Source organism: Pholcus phalangioides, unplaced genomic scaffold, assembly GCF_987345545.1.
Source record: "Pholcus phalangioides strain wild (caught in Gottingen) unplaced genomic scaffold, Ppha-v1.0 ptg000021l_1, whole genome shotgun sequence".
Taxonomy (NCBI): Eukaryota; Metazoa; Arthropoda; class Arachnida; order Araneae; family Pholcidae; genus Pholcus; species Pholcus phalangioides.
Window position 1 is genome coordinate 6,549,069 of NW_028301614.1, and position 25,998 is coordinate 6,575,066.

At 35.4% G+C, this 25,998-nt stretch overlaps 2 protein-coding genes across 5 annotated transcripts in view; both read left to right on the top strand.

Moving 5' to 3' along the window:
* Positions 1–12,522, top strand: part of LOC149070548 (telomerase-binding protein EST1A-like) — a 39,402-nt gene extending 26,880 nt beyond the window's left edge. The window contains exons 18-19 of the mRNA XM_089249174.1: positions 456–540; positions 3,238–12,522. Coding sequence (XP_089105300.1) covers positions 456–540; positions 3,238–3,365 — 213 coding nt within the window. The 3' untranslated portion in view covers positions 3,366–12,522. The remainder of the gene's footprint in view (positions 1–455; positions 541–3,237) is intronic.
* A 9,952-nt stretch (positions 12,523–22,474) lies between these two features.
* tei (irregular chiasm C-roughest protein teiresias) overlaps positions 22,475–25,998 on the top strand; it is a 311,660-nt gene continuing 308,136 nt past the window's right edge. For 2 of the 4 annotated variants that reach the window (XM_089249065.1, XM_089249070.1), the window contains exon 1: positions 22,475–22,646. The gene's annotated coding sequence lies outside the window, so the exon portion shown is untranslated. The remainder of the gene's footprint in view (positions 22,647–25,998) is intronic. The other 2 variants (XM_089249066.1, XM_089249069.1) reach the window with 2 other exon arrangements.

Here is a 25,998-nt window from a genome sequence, read left to right on the forward strand (position 1 = left end):
GCTAGCCCTGCAGCCATATGTTTTGGTGAGGGAGGGGGTGATATTTTCTCCTCAAAAACTGACCCCGTTTGTAAGTTGACCTCCCAAATTAAGGAACTAATTCAATAAAAAAACTCAGCTCATACATGAGTATATATGGTAAAGGTGCAAGGTCAGCTTTGCATTTATGAAAAAATAGACCTTACAGTTTTAGATTAATGATATGTTCCTTATTGATAATCATACCTGTCAAAATACTTGGTGTTGTATGGGAATACTTATAATAGTAGTTTATGGGCATGTTTCAAAATCCATATCACCTTACATCTTAAACCATTAAAATGATCTTGGTGCCTCGATTGAATTGTGGAGGAATGCAGTTTAGACTTATTAGTCTTCTCCTGTTTCACTTCCTTATATATAAAACTGAAATATATTTTTTCATATCATAAATTATATTTTGTCTTCATTTTCAGGTGGGGACCAACGATGATTTTATTCTGACATGTTGCCTGTATTACTGCAAGGATAGGCCAGAAATGTACATGCCGAAAAACCCAGGTGAGACTAGCTCTAACTCATGAATTTCGTATTGGAATTAAAGTGGTTGATTAATTAATTTAATTTATACTGGCATTGTATAAATATCCTCTTCACACCTGAGCCAAAACTGACTATTAAAGAAAATTATTTTTTGATTTGTCTTTATTGTATGTCAAGATGACCTTTAAAATAATCAAAAATTAGTTTGAGTCAATACATTTACTATGACCATCAAACAGGGTTGAGTTTTCACGTCAAAAACTCAATGTTTTGTGTACTGTGTTCAAAACTGTGATAATGTTTTGAACACAGTAGCTATATAACATAATGAAAAACTTTTTTGCATATTACAATGTTTTATTTTTAAATATCAATTTGTTACATAATTAAAACAAAATATAAATTATAATTTGAAATTTCGAATTTTTGACATAAGAGTCTAGAACATATAAGATATGATTTTCTGCATTATTTTATCTAAACTTCTCATTACCCGTGTTCAATTTGCTATGCAATATAGAGCTGTTTATTCAAAATATGTGATGATAGGGGATCAAGGCTAGGTTGTCAAATCTTTTAACCTGATAGATATGTTAAATAGCAAAGCACTGTTATGTAGATTAAAGTGTAGATTATTTTTTATAACATGATCCTTACGCATTCCTAAGAGATCTATATGATCCATCCCAGGAAATTTGTTAGTGGTGTTAGTAGGCACCCATGCCCGAGCTGGGATTCGAACTCAGACCTGTGCAGTTAGAAACTATCCCCCTAACTACTGGACTGCCAGGAGGCATAACATTTTGAATTATAATTATTAAGTATAAAGTATATATTTTGATATTTTACATTTTCTGTTGTGCTCAAAATTTTATTTCATATTGATAATTCTCAAGCAACAACTGTTAATACTAATCAAACTCATTTATTTTCACCTAAAAATTTCTTCGCTTGTATAAATCAAGAGTTTTAAAGAGCATTTTCAATCAAAGTAGTACTGACAGGACTTAATTCCCAGGGCATTGTTTTGCACGCTTAGCTTGTAGCGTTAATTGTAGAACCATTGCATTATAAATGCTAGTAAATACACCATATCATAGTCAAACTTAGTCATTCTTACTTTTGCACTAAGAATAAATTACAGAAGTTTCTTGAGCATCGTATACAAGCCATCTCTGCCAAATTGAAGGATATTTTAGTCCTACAATTTAGTATTTTGATTGCTAGATATATATTCTATATTATGCACAATAAGGGTATGGATTTTTTAAGTTATCTAGATAATTTAGTAATAACAGAAATCTCAGTATTACATATATGGCCTGAAAGAACTTTTTTGAACACCCTTATCATTTATAAAATAATATAGAGATGTTTACATATATCAACATATATAAGCAGTTGAAGAAATTTTGGAAGGTCAAGAATCATCTTGAGTTGAGGAATACAAATCATTCCATTGTTTTTTCTTCAGCTTTTGTTATGCTCTATTCAAATTGCATATTTTACAAGGAAAAAAAAACATTTTTCATACAAAATAATTCTGCAGGGAGTAGAAAATTATTTTACAATCATATTGAGTATTTATTCTTTATATAACATTACATAATGACGTGTGTGTATTTCCAATGGAAGTTTTTATATTGAAAAGAAATAGTTAAGGTTTTATATATGACAGTTTAAACTGTCAAAACCTGTCATTACAGTTAGGTAATGGCAGGTAAACACATGTGTACCTCTGCAGCAAAGAGGATAAGATTTTTTTGCATATTTTCTTAATGAAATTGTATTTTTATTTATTAATTGCAAAAATTGATTCACTATGACTTGTTTCTTGCCTTTTTGCTACCAAGTTTATGCTTAATTTCGCCTTATTTCATATACCTTATTTACACCTTATTTTATATTTTATAACTTTGCCTTATATTATTAGTGCTGGTAGTCCAGTGGTTAAGATGTATGACTCTCATCCTGACGACCCGGGTTTGAATCCTGGAATGATCAATCACCTTACTTCTAAACAAAGACGGACATCAAAGTTTTTCCAACATCCCCAAATTCCTTAAAATCTTCCTAAACCCAGTTTAAGGATGTGCTGTGTAGTCCAGTGGTTAAGATATCTGACTTTCATTTCTTAGCCACCTCGTTGGGCATTTTGCCTGTTGTGGTGTTGTATTTGCATTTTATCATTTAAATGTTAACGTCTTAGGGAAAGATTTCAAACTTAGGCCAGAATTATGCCTTAAATATACCATTCTGTTGTTGTGTAGAATAAAGGAGAAGATCAATTTAAGTAGGACTCTGTGAACATCAATGTTATTGAACAACAAGAGGTGGAAAAATCAAGTATAGTGTCTCACAGTGCTGGGATATATTTTTGTGTGTGCCGGAGGTAAAGGGACGTATTCGCCAAGTGGAAATTTTACAGAAAAGCCATTTAAAATTTTTTTTTATCATATCTTTCTATGAAGCTTGCTTGTTTTATAATATAAAGTGAATGTCTGTTATTTATCGTAAAAAGACTTGGTGTCCTATATCTGTGCAGTGCAACAAAAATACTGCAAATTAATAGTTTATCCAAATATTGACAAAAATGGACATAGTGCCCTTTACCTCTGTCGTGTAGATTTAATAATATATTTTCTTTCAGAAGGAAAAAAAAAATGCTTTCTAGACCTTATGTATAAGAGCGTTCTGTTTTTTGTACCGTTTCAGGTGATCATGTAAAGTTGGAACGAGAAGTAGTTCTTCTGACAGATGATCGGAATCTGAGAGTCAAAGCTCTGACTAGGAATGTTCCAGCTCGTGACTTGTTGTCATTCTTGCAATGGGTAAATTCGTGAGCTGTTATATGCTTTGACCACTGATAATATCGATAAAAGGAAATCGCTTGCGACAAGCAGGCTTCGTGCCGCTGCAGGTTGGGTAAAAGAATGTCTCATCATGTTGCTTCACGGCACACACTTTATATCTTCAGGACTCAGCTCAAAAACGTGCAGGAAGGTTGTGTTCCATAATAAGAGATTTTAAAAATATTCTCAAAATCTCATGTTACCAAATTTAAAAAAAAAGTAAAGTGTGACAGGATGCATATTCACTAATAAAATTGCACGTTGAAATTACAAACAAACATAAAAGGTACTTTCTTATGCTATTATTTTGTTGTGAGAGTTTCACTGATGTTGACTGGTTTTTTTTTTCTTGAAAATTTGTTATGTTTGTTTTCATTCTTAATGTTTTCTTCTGTTATCATGGAATGGTTGAATTCATTTTTGAGTGCTTATGTCGTAGCTCTTTCATCAGTTATTTAATGACATTTGTTTTATCATACTTTCATTAGCAACTTTTTTTTTTTTAAATGATATCTGCAGATTTCTAAGTCATATTATTTGAGTTAAATCTACTTTGTTATCGGCCAGTTACAAATTATTCTAGAAAGCATAGTTTCAACCTCTAGATACCTTACTATTTTCTGATGATATTAGTTTTATGTGCCATAGTGTTTTCAGGTTGTGGAAACTGATTTCACGTGTATTACAAACTTATTTACGCACATTCTTTGAGGAAAGGTTCTTTGTTTTCCTTCTGTGATGTTGATGTTTTTCTGGAGGAGATCTATCACCCACAACACTACCAATAATTTTGGGCTACTTTTATATTCTTTATTTTTGCTTTTGGAGGAGTAGATGTGAAAACACTTATAAATGTCATTGATGGCAGATCTTTTTATGTTCACTAGCAAATCATGCATCTATGAATTTAGTTATCTCAGGTGATACCTTACCTGTTTTCTTATTTATGTATGTAAATTTTATGCTCTTTTATTTGAAGTATTTTGTGTTAGAGTGATTTTAAATTTGAGCTGGAAGGCCCTTTTTGTAAGGTGGGTCTCAAGAAATGTTAGACATGAAATGATGACTGGTGGGTTTTTGTTTTGGTTGATCACAAGTTTCCTAGCACCAGTCAAATGATACATTCATTCATGGTGGTCTTTATACATTTAAGAACACAAATTTTAAAGAAAAAAAATTAATACTTTAAAAATACAAACTAATTTTAGTGAAACACTAATATTGTGGAGGGAGCTGCAAAAATTGATGAATTCCTTTAGCTCAAAAGGTTGTTATTATTTTGTTACTTAAATTTAAAAGCTAAAGCTTTTGGTGGCAATCTGAACGGGACCAACTGTTACAACACAGTTTAACACCTCATTCAAAAACTTGTTTTCTCCACCACCATATTACTTCCTTCAGAAACACAATAGCAAATGAGATATCATTGGAATTGACATTTTGTGTTTAACTTCTCAAAATTCTACTGAACTGACAGAAATAAATCACTTTACTTCATAGGAACAATTAATGATCGGCAGTATGGTATATATTACGTGAATATGAATTTTATTTATTCTATACTTAGCATGTAAATTTGTACAGAAATTATTTTTTACCTATTAATTTATCAAAATTTCATTGAACTGTAGAAAGTTTAACTATCTAATGTGCAAATATGTATATCAAACATGAAGTGTCCAAACTTCTGTTCTTCCATGATTCTGAAGTATTTAGAGATTGATTTAAAGAGTTTTTATAGAGCAATACTCTGTTCATGATATGAATCCCAAACGTATGGCTGATAGGACCAATGCTCTTTTTTGCCAAATGCCTCTCAAAATATAAAAATGGTTTGAAAATTAGATAGAGTAATTTTTTTTTATAATACAAATACAACGCCACAACAGGCAAAATGCCCAACGAAGTGGCTGAGGACATTTCTAGTTGTTATCTGAGGCTATCTTAGTCATCTTTTATTATTATGTATGAAATTGAATCGTGCAGTCAAACTTCAATGTTTTGAAATGCTTCTGGAAGTCTGTATTGTTTTGAGTTAGAGAAAGTTGATTTACAGAGAATATATGCAGGGTTCCCAGTGACCTGGAAAGTTGGGGAAGTGTAATTTTTTTTTTTTCCAAATGTCGGAAGTATTCAAATATTTGAGAAAAGTCAGGAAACATTCTGTGGGGGAGGGGAACTTTAAAAACAAGATTTGAAGTTTGGAAGGATTTTGAATTATATTTTTTCAGGGAAATGATTAACCAGATTTTTTGCTGGGAATCCTATATGTGACCAGGGGTCTGCCCAACAAAAATTTGGGTCCATTTTTTTGGATCCTTCACAAATATCCGGATCTGAAAAATGGACCCTTCACAAAATAAAAAATAATGAAGCCATAAATTTGACATTTAATTTCTTCTGTGATAGATGAACTAGATTATTTCGCTTCCCACAAAATTACTCATTTCTCACAAAATTAATGACCCTTTTCACAAATTAAGAAAACTTTTCCCAAAAACAGGACCCTACAAAAAAGTCTGGACAGAGCCTTGGTGACACTGGTGAATTGAAGTTACTTGAAGGTATTGAGAATTTTAATTATGGAAGTTTGAGTGTATCATTTTAATGTGATTCATGTGATCGCCATTTATTTTTACCCTTTACAATGGAAAGAAAAATGCTTCGTCTTGGGTTGATGGTTTTCTGTTGTAGCAAAATGATGTACATATGATATGTTCATTTGATTAAAGAATTGGGAGCATTGTGCAGTTAAGCCACAATTTTATCAGCAGTTATTTCAATTATAGCTTCTCCTTCAATTTCAATGTTGGGAGACAGTGTTCGATAACCCTTATATATATGTATAATTTTTTTATTTTAATTAACTAGCCATATTTTCTTTATATTTCAGTTATTGCTATATTGATTAAGGCGGTTTTTTTTTGTTTGATTTGTATTTCTCCAATAAATAATTTATGAGTTATTCCAAAAAGTTGCATTGATTTTGTATGTTATTGACAGGCACGTAAATGTTTTATTTTTTAATGTGGGTATGGGTTTGCCGCAGTGATAGTTTATACACTTACGTGTGTATATAATGATTGATGAATTTTATTTATTACTAATATATTTTAATATTTATTTATCCATTTGTTATAATTGTTTAAAAAGCATTATGACAATTTAAGTTTTTTTTGTCAACTCTTCTTCAATAAAGTGAGTGTAGTTTTTATGAACTGATCGCTGCCAAAACACAAATTTGTTCTGATTCCATTCACTTTTAAAATAATATTTTTTTAAATAATATAATACAGGGGTGCAAGAGCTGCGCCAATTTCGCCGAAACGGTTGTCTTGCTACATGGTGCGCCAAGGCGCCGAATCCCTGCGCATTTGCGCCAATTCTTGTTTGTGGTTCGCGGAGGTACCGCTAATGCATGTAGTGCGTCAAATACCCGGAATTTAGGAAAAAGAAGCATGAAATTTTTGTTCACGGAACGCGTTCTTTCCGAGACAAGGAAAAAGATATGGAAGGGGAAACTTTCAATATTTCCCACCATGTACCACAATCACGTCATCTCGTGACCTTGGAAAGTAGTTGTACTACTTTGAAGTAGTCCATTAACGGTCCTGTACCGTTATTGGTGTAACCCGTGGGCTATCAAAGTCCCTGAATGAATATGCCGAATTTTCCGATTTCAGAGAGCGTTTATTCTCCTGCGGGTTATATACTGAAAATAACGGTAATTTCTCCGCTACCAACCTGCGTTCAGAGACAGCGTACCTACGGCGTGAATTCGCTTTATTTCCCGCAAGATTGCACACGCGCCTTTGCGAAGAATCGAAAAGGGGGATTGGTTTACTCGTTTAAATTACCGAAATTTTTCGGAGATCGTTGGGAAAAATCGGGATCTGTAAAAACTCCAGCTAAAATATCCATAGTTTTGTCGTCTAGCCACTATGCGGTCGTGTGGTTATCGTCGGCAGTTGCCGATCGTGACAATTTCACATCGCGAAAATTCGGATTTGGCGAACAGGGCCAGCTCAAGGAAAAAATCTCTACCCATGCAGAACCTATTTTTGGTGCTACTGACCACGCTTTTTTTGATAGACAAAGTTTTTTCACCCTTTCAACTCCATTTGGCACCCCTCCTAGAGCGGCGCCCAATATGGCCGCACGGTCCACCCCTGCGTTGGTGAAGAAGGCACATGCTCTTACCAATAGTCAAAGGAAGGAGTTTGTACTAGGAGCATGTGTTCATTTTATATGTACATAACTTCTGTGAGATACCAATTATATATAAATGCCCTACCTTTCCAAAACATGTTGGAGAGAATGAAATGTTTGCACCCTCTCTTGTTTTTTGCACTCCCTCACATGCATTGCTGGGATGGTACATTACTCCTTCACTTATTGCTAGGATGTTACTTAACATTGTATCACCGACAGAACTATCAATTATGAGTGATGAATTGTTACACTACAATGCAAAGAATTACAAGAAGTGAAATCAGTTCAAAGAATAGATAGATATTGGGCAGACATATTCAAACTTTATAACCTTGAAAGCAGCCCAAAGTTCAAAATTTTGCCAGTTTTGGTGAAGGCTTTTTTACCTTTAGCACATGGTAACGCAGACAGTGAAAGAGAGTTCAGTGTTAACAAAAGTCTGTTTGAACAGTGAAAAATCTGTCTATCCAAAGCTTTAAAAGAATTAGACATACAAAATCTTATGTTCAAAGGCATGAAAAATTAAAAAAAAATTGTCATTAAGATGCTGAACTTCTGAAAGCGACTCGTGATTCATGTAGAAAATATTGTAACAGGCTTCAGGCTTAGAAAACAGCAGAATTTTTTTTTTTAAATTTATTAACATGCTATTATGTTGAGATATTGTTTAAGTAAATAAGGTATTTTTTTTTTTAAATATTTTTCTCTTTTTTTGCATTTCGCTTTTAATTTAATCATTTCTTTAAATTCTGTGAGAAGCTAACTTTTTTTCCTGGAAACCCTTATTATATTCTGCATGCACCTTTTTTTTTGCCATATCAGGATGAACAAGATTTTGGTGTTCAAGCAGCAGAAATTCTTGCTGCCTAGGTTTTCAGTATACATCCATGGTGCTTAATTTGAAAAGAGTCTAATAATTTTTATTCGTCATTTCAGTAATGCATGTTTTAGTAGTGACAGAGATAAGATACTTCAGAAAAAGTTTAAATGGACTTAATTTGTGAAGGAAATTTATTTAGAATTACTCGTTCCACCCATTTTTGGCAAAACTTTTGGCATTTCATAGAAAAATTAAATCTTATTTTGTAGATATAGTTAGTTTTTAGTTCTGCTCCATTTTTGAACTTTCTGCTCCAAAAATTAAAGTTTGCCGCTCCAAAATGAATGAGGGGCACTTGCACCCCTGAAATATCAATAATGAATTTTTTTATAATTCTCTCAATTTTATAATAGTGAATACTATTAAATAATTGCTTTTATTTTAATGCAAATAAAACACTCTTTTATATGACTCTAATGCCAGAAATTCTGCAATATAATCTGCCTATGCATTTATTCACCAATCACAAGTATACCATAGTGCAAAAATCAATAAATTAAAGGTCAGTTGCATTCAATAAGATTATTTTAAATCGTTCAGGTTAGTTGAAAAACCATTGATAATTGTGCTGTTCGAATGAGATGTATAAAAAGCTCACAATTACCGGAATATTATATGGCGAGACCAAAAAAGAGGTGACATCAATACATGGTTTGATATTTGTTAGTAACAGCATGTGCTAGTACAACACTATTGCTTGCTGAGTACATGAAACTGTTTAATAAAAAGTGGTGTGTGATAGATTAGTTGAAGCAGTTATAGTAAAAGCTCAGTGGTTGCCCTGCAGATGCAGCCATACCTCTTTTATGGCCAGCTAATAGTTTCTCTGGGGGAAACCCTATTTAAATGGTGTTTCAAATTTCTCTGCTTAATGGTGTCCCTCAAATATGATCATGGACACTATTTTCATCATTCTATTTACCTAGAACCCCTATACGGAACAAGCATTCTTTATTTGAATATTCTTCATCCCATAGTTTCTCAATTCCTTATAATAAAGTCATAGCTTATAAAGTTAATTTATATCTCTTTTGGCTCATTCAACCCATGGCTGTTTAATAACATATTTTTTTCTAACTTGGATGGATTTTAATAAATTAAGTAAATAGTTTTTGTTTGTTATTATTTTAATTTCAGTCTAAAAATGGTCCCCCACCCCCAGTGTAATACCTAATGTTTAATTACAGTAGAGTCTCAATAATTCGAGGTGCCAAATTTTTTCGTCTAGTATCTCATTTTCATCAAGAATGAGTTTGATTTTATCTCATTGTTGCTACAAATGAAAGTAATTTCGTGGGCTTGATCCTTGCCCTGGGGTCTTCGATGGACTCCCAGAACAGAAGTTTTCACAGGTCCTTCCTTCCATATTAATTTTATGCTGTGAAAAAAAATTAACATTTGTATCAAAGTCCCAAGACTGGACCTCATGCCAGCTTCCCTTAAAAAGAGGCCATTTGTCTTCTAACAGTTGTGTAATGAATCAAGTATCGTTGAATTAAGGCCAAAACAGGTAAGAATAGGTAGCCCCTCCACCCTATAATGTCCTTTTCTATTACTTTTTGGATGATCTGAGTTTTCAGTGATCTGAGTTGGTCCCTTTCACCTCTGATTATCAAGACTCTACCGTAGTAGTATTATAAAACTTACTTTGTATACCAAACACCAAACCAAGTGATGCTGTCACCTCTTTGCTCTGCCCTCCTTGATTACATATTTCAGTTATTGTTGGCTGCTCTGATTGTTTCATTTAAAAAATTTGTATACATACAATTCATTACCATTTATTAAAAATTGGATTAGGCTATGTGATAATTAGCAACTCGAAAGTGTCTTTTTAACATACATATATCCAATGGGTTGCCTATCTTTTGTTATGAGGAGGAGGATGACAGTTTCTTGTACTTGATTTAGAGATAAAGCATTTGTCACCCTATTAAAAAAGTATAAGTGACCCAGGGCTGCTGAGAGAAACAATGTCACTCTCCTCAGTTCTTACAGAGTAAGAAAGACTTTATACCAAGCAGAGATGATTTTCAGAAGGAAAATTCACATGCCTCTGCAAGGAATCAAATCACCATCACCTCCCAGTCCGTGCTCTGACATTTTCTTACCTTAGAGCATATATGCATGCTGAACGTGACAACACATCCTAACTCAGCTAGCAGCTCTCAACCATGATAACCTCCAGATGGCCACATACAGAGGGAAACAATGTCACTCTCCCTCTCCACATGTCACCATCTTGGGGCTATTGCCATTAAGAGCTATTAGCTGAGCTAGGAGGCTTTCCATGGGCAATCTTGTTCAACATATATGTATGCTCTAAGAGAAATTGACAGTTCTTTGTAACAAAACCTCTTTACGATCATGGATGTAATATTACATCGAAACACCAGTGGAATAAATTCAAATGAGCCCTCTGTTTTCTTTCCTCTCCATCATCACGAAGCTTTTTAGTAACCCTTGGTCTTTTCTTCCTTCCTGTCTTTCTATACTCCTGTTAATGATTCCCCCGCTTATGATGTATCTTTCTAATATGCATGTAAGGGTGAAAGAGAACTAAATCAAACTTACCTACTTTACCCATTATTCTACTATACTTTTTTCTTGTATATAAATTTTTTTCTTTCCCCTTCCTGTTTTAACATGCAGTTAGGTTAGCACAAGGTTACCTAATTTATCAAATAGAGATAATCCAAATTTCTTGCCAAAAGCTTGTACATGAAGTGGTTAATGGGAAAGCACTCGTCAGGACAGCTGCAGGACTGTGATTCGATTCCCTACAGAAGCATGTCAGTTTTCCTTCTGAAACTCAATCGCTGCATGATATCCAATCTTTCACATTTTTATGATCTAATGCTGGACAAATTTATTTTGTGTTTCCAGTTTGTGTATTTTTTCAATCATGTGCTCGACACTGGCATATGGAATACTGATTCAGGCACATGTGTAATTTTAAATATGTCCTGATTAAGTTACAGGCTTGATTGGGCATGCAAATTTTCAGAGATTTTTCTAGCCCTAATTTAATTCAACGATTATGTGAAAATGATCATTTATGATTTGCCAATGCTTTTGAGTTTTATAAATTTATGTAGTTTTGTTCCCTTTGCTCGTGAGCCAGTTGTGGTAAATATCCCATTTTGAACAAATTGACCAGACATGTTCTTACTTATAACAACAAAGAAAAATTAATTCCAGACACCTAATGAAATATACCATTGTGATTGCATGTGTTAACATCTTCTCATGTATAAATATTGATTTGAGATCATAAAACTTTTTTCTGGATTGGAATTTGATCCTTAAGTCTAAGTATTATACTGAATATATTCTACCCTACACATAGTTGATTTGCAAACAGTGATGGCCTAACAAAGGTTTTCAGTTTTACTATGCTTGGGAGAGACTCAGTAAAATGATCGATTGGTGTAAACATTGTGTGATAATAGTGGAAATATCTCCAGCATGTGTTTGTGCCGTAGGTTGGTTTTTATAGAGTTTTTAAAGTATAGCAGAGCTAAACTGATTCTGTATGTACTCCTATTAATATTTGTAAGATGTGTGAAATGTTTTCGAATGACTGAATTAACATTTAAAAAATCAGAAGTCAATGCATTGTGGTGATCTCTTGAAGGAAAAGTAGGGGAAAAAATTCTAATACAACTTATGTTTATTGTGATATGCATATTGATTTGAGGTAATATTGATTGAAATTTAGCTTTGACACTCTCTAGTATCGATTTTAAACATCAAAATCTTCGAGAAAAATGTTAAATGTATTTCATCTTTGATGCTAGATGTTGTTTTTGGAATGTATGAGTGTACTGTCTGATGTGATGAATAGCTCATTGAAACCTGATGTTCTTAACACTTATTATTTACTGATGGTATCAATGTTTGAAATTTCTTACTCTGTTGTATGTGTTATATCCTCTGTTTGTCACCTCATATATCCATTAAACAGTGTTTGTCTTTGTGTAATATAAACATGTATTGGTTTCCCCCCCCCCCTTCATTGATCTCTTTTAAGTCAAATAAAAGAAAGCAAATATCTGTTGGAGTCCTCATTCTTTATACGAAATATCATGCATTATTTGAATCAAGATTTTTTTCTGTACCCTAATAAGAATTTTAATTTGCAAAATATTACCCTCGCAAGATACAAAGTAGTTGTTTTATTTCAAAGCAATTGATTTGAATATAAAGTAAGTCTTTGTTGGACCATATGTGTCTGCCTGGTGTTCATACTAAGCTACAGTGTGATAGTAATTATCACCATGAAAAAATGGTGCTTTTCTTAGTTACTTTTTTCCATAACTAATGAATGGGTTAAAAATGCATTTTACATATATATATCAGCAAAAGTGTGCCTTCTAGAAAATATTGAAAATAACTACATGTGTGTGACAGTTTTAAATTATATAAAAAAAAATTAAACTGTACCCCTTCTGCCATCTATATCAAATCAAAAAAGCAAATGTTATAATTCTTTGATCAATTTTGGTCATCAGTTTTCTACTCGTGTACAGTATGGAAAAAATGATATATTGAAAAATATTTTGAGCAATAATGTTAAAATAGTTCACTTTTAAATTTTTACAGTTGGTTATATATTGTAAAATAATATGAGTGAAGTTCACGAGACTGAAAATTCTTAATTTTTATTCATATTATTTTACAATATACAAACAATAACTGTTTAAATTCGAACTAAACTGGACATTTTAACTAATATTATTGGTCAAAATATTTTTCAATATCATATCGCATTGCATTTCTCCCATGCAGCGCATTTTAAGAGCTGGCATAATATTTATCAGTATTTTTCATGTTTCATAGATGGCAGCAGAGATTTCAAAGTAACGATATTGTTTATATACTCAATATGGGACAGAAAGCATCGGAGTAGGATTATCAGAAATATATTATTGTTATACTTGATAATAAAAACACATTCGCACGCACCTTCGGCTTTGTTCCTTTTACATCTATTTACAGCCGATAGTCATTACTCAACAATGAAGAAGAATTGTTTCCCAAAAGACCTAGACCCCTTCTGCCATCTATATGAAATAAAAAAAAACGAATGTTATAATTCTTTGATCAATATTGGTGACCAGTTTTCTACTCCAAAACAGAAACCGCTTTTAATATGTGCGCATTTTTGTAATGGTTCATTTCATCAGAGTGTATTTAGTGGTCATTCAAATATTAAGTCATTATCGATGGAGGGAGGGGCTTTCCGGATTTGCTGACTTGATGACAAGGAGGGAGAGGGGTATGGATGATACTTGCGTCATCAACCACCTTTTATAAAAATATGAAATATTCTTAATGGCATCTTACTCTGTGCACCAAAAACGAGAAAAACCTTTCGTTAATTTGTGGGCACAAGGACATTGACTTGGTCGAAGGTGTGCAGAGAAGAGCCACGCGTGCTCTTGATGGCACACGGGGTTTAGGCTAAGGAGAGAGACTTGATTTTTTTTATGTTTACATTGGGTGAACGCAGGCGTCGGGGAGATATGATCGAACTGTTCACAATCTCTCTGATAGGGTTGTGAATAGAATACCGAATAAGCCATTAAAATGTTCATAAATGTACCACAATGTGTACAATAATGTGTCGTGACACTGTATTGGGCAATGATTATTGTTTAGTCTACTGAATGATTCATTTCGGGCGCCTATATTATGTAATTTTTAATGGTATATTTACAGTGAGGCTTAGTTGCATCCTAATCAACACAAAATCCTGACCATCCATCTATGACATGAGGTGTGGTTCATTACGAGTACGCACCGCACGGCATAACCATCACCAAGGAGTACTACCAAGAGGTTTCTGCAGGCAGGAAAAAAATTCGAGCATGCGCACTAGAATGGCCTACATACGTGCACGCCTACGTTCCCTAGCTTCATTTCTTTAGGGGTCGTTCAAGTATTACGTCATCATCGATAGGGGGGCGAAGGGGGTTTCCGATTTGCTGACTTTTGATGAGAAGGGGGGATTTGGATAATGCTTACGTCAGCAACCACCCTTTATGAAAATATGAGTTAGGATTCAGAGGGGCAGAGCTGATGACGAAATTTTGCTGACAAGGGAAGGGGTTCAAAAATGGCAAAAAATTTGCTTACGTAATACTTGAACGGCCCTTTATGAGCGAAAAATTATGGTCGGATGCTTTTTGAACGAACCACGTAAACAACGTCCATTGAAAAGGCCTAAAGTTGAATTACGTGCTAACGGGAATCGAAACGTGATCTCGATCTCCGAGGAGAAGATTAAACAGACGTTCTAAAACCATCTCATTCAATAGTGGCGGAGCTCTTCATCAGAAGCTTGAGAAGAAGAAAACTCTCTGAACAGTCATTCGCCTTCAGAAATCGAGCGCCAAGCAGTGATACATGATATCATGGATCCGACGAAGATCATCAAAATGTCGTCGGCCGGAGAAGCCCACCAGCAAGGTAACGTCGCCGCCGTCACCGCGGGTCCGAAGATCGTGAAACCAGTCGCTAAACCTGCTGCTGCAAAGGTCCAGACGGCAAAGGCCAAGGCGAAGGCTGCTGCCGCCAAGAAAAAGAAGAAGGCTTCCGCTAAGAAGTCCAAGAAGAAGACCAAGGCCAAGAAGAAAGCCAGCAAGAAGAAGAAGACGGCCGCCAAGAAGAAGAAGCCCGCCGCACCGGCCATGTAATTGGATCTCCTGCCTACCGTACATCTATTTCGATCGGACAGACATCGACCAAAACAAAAATTAGTATTCGAAATTTTTGTTGAGATTAATCTAGTAGTAATAACGTGTACGTCCACCGCCATTATTGAAGTTGATTTGCAGATGATTTGTCGAGTGAAATAAAACTAGATTTCGATTTCTTGATTGTTATGTTTATCGTTGATATCGAACGAAATCAGCTCCGAAGGCTTGATTAGGCTGATCATATTTCCATAAGAAAAATACGGGACATTAGGATTCAAAATACGGGAAATTGCCAATTATCTCCAGAAATAATACCAAAAGTAAAAAGTTGCCAACTATTGGTAAAAGCACTGAAAAATCGCCACTGGCGAGAAATACTGAAATTTTTCAGTGAATTAAAAAGAGTTCCATGATATAAAAAAATACATCACAAATATATGAGATGCATTGCCGCTACTAGGTCGGAGTTCCTTTGCCCGGGGGCTGAATTCACCCTTTTACTGCTTCTACATGCACACCCGGCTTGCTCCTGGTAACAATGTATTTAGTTGCGGCCCTGGTGAGATAAATATTCTTATATTCGTAAATTAACAGTCCAATGTCGGTGTTGTCGGGCCCAGTAGGGCGTAAAGCTTTGTGTCGTGCAGTCATCAAGGGTACACGAGTGGGCCTTCGGCTCCGAAAGCCCATATCGATGATGTTTCGTTGAATGGTTCGCACGCTGACACTTGTTGATGGCCAAGCATTGAAATCTGCAGAAATTTGCGGAAGGGTTGCACGTCTGTCACGTTTAATGATTCTCGTCAGTCGTCGTTGGTCCCGTTCTTGCATGATCTTTTTCCGGCCGCGGCGATGTCGTAGATTTAATTTTTTACCGGAATCACGGTACACTCGTGAAATGGTCGTACGTGAATATCCGAATTTCATCGCTACCTCGAAGATGCTATGTCCCATCTCTCGTGCGCCGAGTATAACACCGCGTTCAAACTCACTTAAATCTCGATAACCTGCCATTGTAGAAGCAGTAACCGATCTAACAACTATGCCAGACACTTGTTGTGTTATATAGGCGTTGCGGACTGCAGCGCCGTACTCTGATTGGTTCCATATCTCTTTATTTGCATACGCATGCCTGTACCAGTTTTATGTCTCTCAGGCTCTTCAGTTTATGTCTATAGTTTTTCGTGGGGCCCCCTTCGAGTTTTGCTGGCGACGTGCGTCTTTGTAAGCACCTAGCCAATGCAACCTCAATTTTGTGTCTTCTTACCCGCTGGTGGTCTTTCCCGCTTAGTGCTCATATCGCTCTTCCACCATATACCAAACACTCTGGATGACCAGTTTATATCCCCTATGGGGACAGAGTGGGGATCATGGTCGGTTTGTGGTTGCTGTGGCTGAGAGCATTAAAACTGAAACCCGTTAAATTTATGGATCACGCATTGCAAATTCTTTCAACAAAATTTGCAAGTGCAAATTCGAGTCAACAAATTGAAGATTTCTAGAATATTCTTTACTGAATAATATACACACTAAGGATTCACGGATGCGGGATATTGCGAAACACAAAACAGTAATCAACTAATTCATCGACAGTAGAACCTCGTTTATACGACTTTAAAAAGGTCTAGACAAAACGTCGTATAAATGAGAAAGCATGACTAAGATTTTTTTTTTTAATGACCCCTGTGTAATTTTACCTTAAATTCCGTTATGAAGAAAAAATTAATGCGGGATTAAATTTTAAAACCACATTTTTTAAAGCGCTTAGAGAAAATTTTTTTTCAGAATACTACGTTCACTTATACGGTAGACTGGACTATCCTAATGTGCCAGAAGGGCAGGCCGGATGACAGAACAACTAGATAGGCCAGATCAATACATCAATACTCACTACCTTCCCCCCCCCCCAATGCTATCAAAAACATCCTTTTTATAAAAAAAATCCGCTGTTTTATCTTATTCATATTTCTTACAAAAGAGTACTTAATAAATGTTTGTTATGTAATTCGGATGTATCCCTTCCAATGTTAAAAGACCTACATCATGAAAACTTAAAATGTTATGTCATTCATAAACTCTAACTTAGCAACCAGATACAGAAAATTTCAGGCCCCACAATACCGTTTGTCTAGTCGCCGTGGTGACCTGGTGCCTGGGATATGTCCAGTTCTGGCCCAAATTAATTGCAGTAAACATAAAACCCATATACATTGTACAGCAGTATTTTTCCCCAGACCCTCGTGGGTCCGTGAATCTCTTCATTTACCATTACTGCATAAAGCATTATTGCATTTAGTGTTGTGAATTTGTAATTGATTACTTCAACTTTTGTGATACGCAAATATTATTTAAAAAAAAAAACAAACACGTTTTGTATTTCATGGGGAAGCAGTGTGGAAATTGACCTTGCTGCAAGGAGAGAGAGAGAGTCTGTGGTGCCTTGACTTTCACTAACTGGGCTCCACTTCATCAAAAAGATTGGGAAACACTGCTGTGCAGTACAAATAACATACATTTCGAAATGAACAAAACATAAACGTGAAACGTAGACGAAGTTCTTACAAAAATTAATTAAACTTATTGTACTGTTCATTGATAAATGATTACATAATGTGAAAGTATAATATTGTAATTCATCAATGTATTATAAAACTTGACCGGATAGTCGAGAGAGTCTCTACTGTATCTAGATTATTCATATATTATTTCTTTGAAGAAGAAAAAAAAGAGCAAAAAAGCATTAGTTCTCAAACTTTTTTGACATTTCAGCCAGGCAAAACCCGCAACGAAAGAAAATTCCACTGGAAATTGTGTGTGTGTGTGTACTGTATATGTCTGTTATTGGCAGATCTGTACCCTTCAAATGCTTACAATGGATATTCCCACCCTCTGAGGGTGGACGCTGAAAAAATTGGGGTTAAAAATTCTGAAAGGTCATATGACCGTCTTTCAAAAAAATAAAACCCGTTCCTTTGGGGCCTGCCGGATCTGCGTATTCTCAGAATCAAGCAATAAACAAATTACGTAATTGCCCACTCCAAATGGCCAGCTCAATAGCTACTTTTGGATATTCGGACAATTGCCCTAAAATACACTGCTGGCCACCGTAAATGCAACACCCTGAAAGAAGCATGCAAATAATATGAAATTTACAACATGCATTAGCGGAGGTGAGATATGCAAATGATTAGAATTTCAGTGCAGACGCACATCACGCGCGCCTGTGGCGCCACTTCAAAGCGCTATTTAAGGCTTGGAGATTTCGACGATTTGAAGTACGGCAATTGTGTTTTTCTTGTGGTTTTTTCAAAAAAACGATCAATTATGCCTCGTAGAAAACAGCGATCATCTTTTGATCAAGTGTCCGAGTTCGACAGAGGAAGGATAGTGGCCTACCGAGATTGTGGATTATCTTTCAGGGAAATCGGTAGTCGTGTTGGACGAAACCAAACAACTGTAATGCGGATATGTGATCGTTGGATGCAGGAGGGTACGACGGACCGACGTGTTCGATCGCATCCACCTCAGTGCACCACTTCACGTGATGACAGGCGTATTGTGCGTATGGCAGTGACGGATCGCTCAGCCACATCACGAACCATAGCACAGCACATTCAGTCTGTACCGCATCATCCAGTGTCTGCGCGTACCATTCGACACCGTTTACAGCAGAGTGGTCTGTCCGCATGACGTCCATTGCTTCGTCTACCCTTGACGCAGAACCACAGACGTCTCCGCCGCCAATGGTGCGATGAAAGAAGGATGTGGACGGCACAATGGAATGAAATTGTCTTTACTGACGAGTCACGCTTCTGTCTGCAACACCACGATGGTCGGATTCGAGTCTGGAGACACCGTGGAGAGAGGATGCTGAACAGCTGCGTTATGCACCGCCACACTGGTCCTGCACCGGGCATTATGGTATGGGGCGGTATTGGATATCACTCTCGCACTCCTCTAGTACGCATTGCCGGTACTTCAAAAAGCCAGCGCTACATCTCCGAGGTGTTGCAGCCAGTTGTCCTTCCTTTCCTTCAGGGCTTGCCCACAGCCATATTTCAACAGGATAATGCGCGACCACACGTGGCACGCATTGTCCAAAGGTTCTTCGTCAATCGCCAGATTGAATTGCTTCCCGGGCCAGCTCGCTCTCCGGATCTTTCACCGATAGAAAACATGTGGTTCATGGTTGCTCAACGATTGACCCAGATTACATCCCCAGCTGCCACACCAGGTCAACTTTGGCAACGCGTGGAAGCTGCTTGGTCTGCTGTACCCCAAGAACACATCCAAAGTCTCTTTGAATCAATGCCGAGGCGTGTGGCAGCGGTGATCTCCAACAATGGCGGCTACTCTGGCTACTGATTTTGGCAGGAACCACACTTCACAGAAGTCTATAAATTTAATCATTTGATGTTTGGTCAACATGTTATCTACAAAATAAATATTGTTGCGATATCTCTTGTATTTCTTGGTGTTGCAATTTGGGTTACCGGTCGATCAATGTGTGCGTCAATGTCTACCGAAGCCAAACGTCGTATAAATATGAAAGTCGTATAACTGAGCCATGTATGGTCACGGCACCAGTGATACGAAGGCCGGCTGTATCAATTAAAATTAGACATGAATAAAATAATTACATATAACTCCAGTTTCATTTTCCTTCGTTATTTAATCCATCATTCATCACACTTCTTAGAATTTACATAATCATTTAATTACACGAGGTGGCAAGTAGTGAAGAGGAAGGAGTCAGTAATTAACTTACCGCCGCCAGGCAGAGGTGTCCGCGCACGTCGGTGTTTCTTGTCACTCTGTCTGTGTTACGGCTTCTTCCTGAAGGTCTCATTCAATCTCGCCAAACACCTTCTTGTGCGCCAACCGACACCCTCTTGTACGCCAAAACAGCGTAGTGTTCCCGCATTAAAACTTGCAGTTACAGTTAAATTGAGCAGGGAAATTATCACAAATTATTTCCCTCTATCACTCTTAACATTTTTGTTTTTCTTGTTTCTTAATTTTTGCATCTTCTTAAATTTTTTCTCTTACATTCGTTTTTGTATCCTCTTTTTCAGTTTTTCTTTCCTTTTCTTAGTTTTTGTATCTTATTGAATATGCTTTCTTTTGTTTATTTTTGTTTTCTTTTATTTTCATAATTTTAGTTTCATAGAATTTTCGATAGCACTTTTCTCGTGCTTCAACTGATTGTTCGCACGTACATTTATTGTAAATATTGCATATATTTTCATGAATGTCTCATATGGTATATTATGTATATAACACGAATAACTATATTATTTGTGTTTTCATATTATATTCAATATATATATACGCGTATCATGTATACTCTGTTTGTTGGAGATATTGTATTTCAGTTCGCAATACATGTAATACGACTTCTTGTCATAGAGCATATACAAATAAAATATTTTATTATAATTATGCATTTTTACACATGCACGCACGTTTCTTTCTTCTTCTATTTATTTTACATGCAATTGAAGAAATCAGAGTGTTTCCAATCTCTATAATGTCCTAATTTTTGTGTAAGTATTTTGCCTGAAACTCTACCTCTCATATCTTATTTATTTATTCACGTCTCAACAGGCAAGGATTGCCTAATTACAGAGATGGACAAGAGAAGAAAAATACAAACATACGCAATACAAACGCAAATACAACATACTACAAAAAAAAAACAAAAAAAAACGAGGGGAACAATAGAAATACATACGGAAAAGCATAATAACATGAATATTCAATACTCACACATAACTTTTAAGAAATTCTCTTAAGTTAAATTGAACGTATCGGGTTTCACATCGCACTGATTATATTATATTGCGCATTTCAAAAATAGGGGACCGTCGTAAAATATTTGCTCGGAGTTTAGGGAGGCGAAAAGTTCACCGAACAGGCCTATTTCCAATTGACACAGAAAAATCAACAAGTTGAAGAAGGTAGCAGTCATCAATTATATTATTGACAATATAATACAAAAAGCGAAGGTAACTTCTTTTTCGGCATTCCAATTTTTGGAAATTAAAAAAACGTCGCAGTTCAGTTGTACTTACGTCATTGATGTAGACGTGAAATTACTTGTAAAACATGCAACGTAGAAATCTGCTCTGGACTCTTTCTAGAATCAGTGAGTCTAGATTGTTGTGAGGACTCCATATAATAGTGCAGTACTCTAGTTTCGGGAGCACATAAGTCCTGAAAAGTGTCGCAATTGATTTGAAATTATTGCTGCTCCTCACAACAAATCCTAGCAGTTTTAAGCATTTATTGGTGAGACCATACATATGATCGGTAAATGCAAGCTTGGAGTCACAAAGAAAACACCAAGGTCTTTGATTACGGAAACACGACTGCTCGAGACAGCATCAATGGTGTAGTCGAATTCGGCCGATGACAATTTTCTTGTATAGCTGATGACGTGGCATTTTAGAACATTGAGCTGGAAGAAATTATCCCCACACCAATCATGGAGAGACTGTAGGTCTCTTTGTAGAGCCATGCAATCTTCCAGACTCCCAACCTCGCGATAAATTTTCACGTCATCAGCATACATCTTTCTTATGAAGAATAGTATAAGTACTGTGAAAGTGAATCTACTGCTTCATTAAGCGTGACAGCAAATGTTCGCTGCCAAACAACATTAACATGTGTACAAGTTGAATTTGAATGATCATTAATAGTGATGATAGATAGCAGTCGAGATCCATTATTCATTCGGAAACGTTGATGCGTCAAGGTTTCGAATTAATGATACCATGCCAACTAGGGAATGAATATCACTTAACGTTTTAGACATTTTTAGCCTCCATTAATTCAGTGATCATTCACAAGACCGTTTAAATATTATTAATAAATTATTTTTCTACGTCCAACAACACTGAAAAAATGAAAAATTAACGCATGTTTTGTTTTTCTCTTTGAGTACATAAAAGGGGTTGATCAGGGATATTTCAGAAAATTTTCACATAAATTTGTTATTTGTTTACGTCAGGAAAGTTGCTGCAACTTTGCAGGAACTTTGTTTTTGCTATGTTTATGTATCGATTTATTTTCTGTTTTTATTCTTATGGTTGGACATGACTGGAGAGTGAGAGAGAGAGAGAGAGAGAGAGAGACATTTTTTTCCACCCACTGTCATTGGCGAGACAGAAATAAAAATGTCAAACAAATGAGTTGATAAAACGTGTCGTCGTGGAACCCCCTCTATTTCCAGTTTCCAGGCTTCTGATTGGACGGAAGGGGTGGGTGACGTCACTGAATCAAAACGCCGCTTTTTCACGAGAGTAGACGAGTGCAAGACTCGGAAGGTGCAAGTTCAGTTTTTTTGTCTCTCTTAACTCTGTGTTGAATGTTGTCCGTCTTCGTCTGGATAAAACGCGACTTTCCGCAGAAACTTATAAACAATTAAAGTTTTCGTCGTGGATAATCGTGACATCGGCTCGACATCATTGTAAGGTAAGAATACTTTCGGAATAGTTTTCTTATAATTTATTTTGCTTCAAAAAATTCTTTGGAAACTTTTTCCTCCCGGTTTTGATTTCGTCTAACGAGAATTAAAAGAATGTGTAACGATATAAGTTTTTTACTGTACATATTTATTGTAATATTAAAATACTGATGAGCAGCGATGCTTAATTTTCGAATTTACGAAATAGATACGATAAATTCGAAATTTGGAAATTTTGAGGAATAAATGCGAAAATTCGATTTTTACCTTTTTTATGAAATCTTAAATTTTTTAATGATTTACATTTATCTTAATAATTTACACTTTTAAAGGTCAAATATGAATTACTTTTGCTGAGCTGATTTCTTTTGAATTCTAGCTCGTGAAACACAAGTTGCAGTTGACAAAATTATAGAACTAATGGAGACAATTTGGAAGAACCAAGCTTCCAATTTGCTGTGCATTAAGTTAATAAACCTAAAATCTCATCATGAGTACCAATTTAAGCCCATTTTTTGCGGAAAAAAGAAAAAAATTAGACGAATGAGAATGGTAAAATGAATGTGAAGAGCATAATATTACACTGAAGACAGCATCCGATGAGTTTCATTCAAATCAATCCTTCCAACATTTAGTTCAATCCCAGAACTGCGACAACACTTGCATAATATTTGAACCCAAACATACAGAATAATTGTAAATATTTAGACTAGAAAATGTTTGCTTTTCTCTCCACTAAGAAGAGAGTACATTACACTTACCCTCATAACTAACTTTAAAAAAAATTGTTTTGTCAGTTTTTTTTTTTTTTTGTCAATTAATGCGAAATTTCCGATTCAAAAGTTTTTTGCTGAGAAATTTAGATTTTTTTTTGTGAAATTAAACGTATACCTACTGCTGATGGATTTTGAAATAACTTTTCTCGATGAATTTATTTTAATTTTTTGGCGTATGATATTAGTGGTCATAGACATAGAAACCTGCGGGCTTCAAAAACAAGAGCTCCCTTTAAATAAACTTTGTATGTTTGAGAAAGAATTTTTTAAACTTGGCCATTTGTGCCCATGTGTATTCTTTTCTTAAAGCAAGAAATTGTAACTAGAAGTTTCCGAAGAAATTGCAGCTCATACATTTTTTTGTTAAGCTGTACTCAAATGAGTACAGTGAGTTAATTATCTATGTGTGTGGATGTGATTATTCATTTGCCGTACTACATACATAGTGATACGCTAAATATTTAAAAAATATATATATATACAGAGTGTTTCAAAAAGAGTAACAGGAAAGAATAAGAATTCTACGGTTGATTCTAAGACCGGGATTACATTATGAAAGTCTGATAAAAATTTTTTCATAAAACTTGACAAATGCAACCAATAAGCGTATCGGTTACATTTAAGCGAATGTAACTAGTAGGCTTATTGGTTGTTTTTTTTCCATGTTTTGTAAAAGGTCTTATATCAAACCTTTTATACTGTAACCGTTGCCTAAGATTGGAGAAAAATAGAAAATATAACAATAATAAAATGTTAAATTTAGCTGTCATGAAAAATTTGAACTGCACCCGATCAAAAATGAATGTAAATTAGTAGAATTTGTGCCTCTCTCTAAGGCCGGGATTACACTATAGAAGTTTTATAAAAAACCTTTTTATAAAACTTGAAAAATGCAACACAATTATAAGCACATCTGTTACATTCAAGCGAATGTAACCAATTGGCTGATTGGTTTTTTCAAGTTTTGTAAAAGATCATTTATCAAACATTTATAGTATAATCCCAGCTTAAATCATATTGAGAGAAATTTAGCTTGTGGCATGAGGATGCAAATTCGCCGAGACATCGGTGATTGAAAGTCTTAATTTTTTGATACTTCTCGCGCTTTTTTCATTGCGTTTTGTTATTTCACCCCGAAAATGTGCCAAAAGTTGAGTATTTCGATCATCTACATTTCGGCGAATACTTATCCAAGTGGCACACCGTGAATTTCTTTTAGGCAAAGAATGTGTGATTTTTTGTAATAACTTATATTCTTCATGATTCGACGATGCAATTGGCATTTCGAACTTGCGTCATCACGAAGTTAGATTTGCAAACTGCCTATCTTTACCACTAAAAAAAAGCGTTTTAATCATTCACTATAATCACTTTTATCAGCCATAAACATAACTTTTATCAGCCATAAACATAACTTTTATCAGCCATAAACATAACTTTTATCAGCCATAAACATAACTTTTATCAGCCACCTCGTTGGGCATTTTGCCTGTTGTGGCGTTGTATTTGTATTTGTATAAATCAGGTCTATGCATTTTCCAAGCGTTCAAAGTCGGCATCCTTTCTGTCATCAGTGAAATTTCGGGAAATTTTTTTTTACTCCCAGCTATTATTCATTCATCAATAAAATAAGTAAGTGTGGCCTATATTTTAGATACATGATAGGGATTCCATAATCAGTAAAGATTAGTGGTTAAATGAAAGTGGTTAGTGATAAGTTAAATGAAAATACGATTAAGAAAAAAGGCAAATTGGAAATAAAGATGCTTTTTAACGACGAATAACATTAGTAACAGTAAAACCCCTCTTTTGCTTACGGACAATGGCAATTTACGGACAAAAAAAAATTCGTCCGTAAAAGAGGTGTGACCGTCGTTTACAAGGGGAATTATTATTTTGCCGTATAAGAGGGCTTGACCGTATCTGAGGGATGACCGTTAAAAGGGGTTTTGCAGCATACAGAAAATTATTTGACGCTTATACGGGTTCAGAGGTAAATCGGTTAACCGGCAGGACATATTACCACATCAGTTTTATTGTACAAACATTAAACTATAAGTCTAAATACTACAATTTTCTTTTACATCATGGAAGCCTGTTATAGTAAAAATGGCTCAATCTCCGGATATAAATAATGGTATTTGGTTCTCGTCCATTATGAGAGATGTCCCGTTTCTTGTTTTTTGAACATATATATATGACCTCTTCTTTTTATACAATAAAACCTCTCTTTTGCGGACGCGGGCGGGGCAAACAAATTTGTCCGTAAAAAAGTGTCAATCCGGGGTATGAAATTATTAAATTTATTATACAACGGGAAATTATTATTTGGCCGTAAAAGAGGGGTGATCATTAAGTATAAGCGGATACAGGCTCTTGGAACGTGGAGGGGGGGGGGGCAAATATATACCTCCACCCTCCCCCCCCCCTTCCGCTTATGCTAATGATTCAATTTTTCTCTGAACGGGGCGAGCGATTGCCCCCTTCACTATCACCCTGGGGTTTTACTGCATATATATATTTTTTTCCACGTAGAAACTGAGTTTTCGGGCCTTCGAAGTTCGTTATCGCAGACTTAAACTGC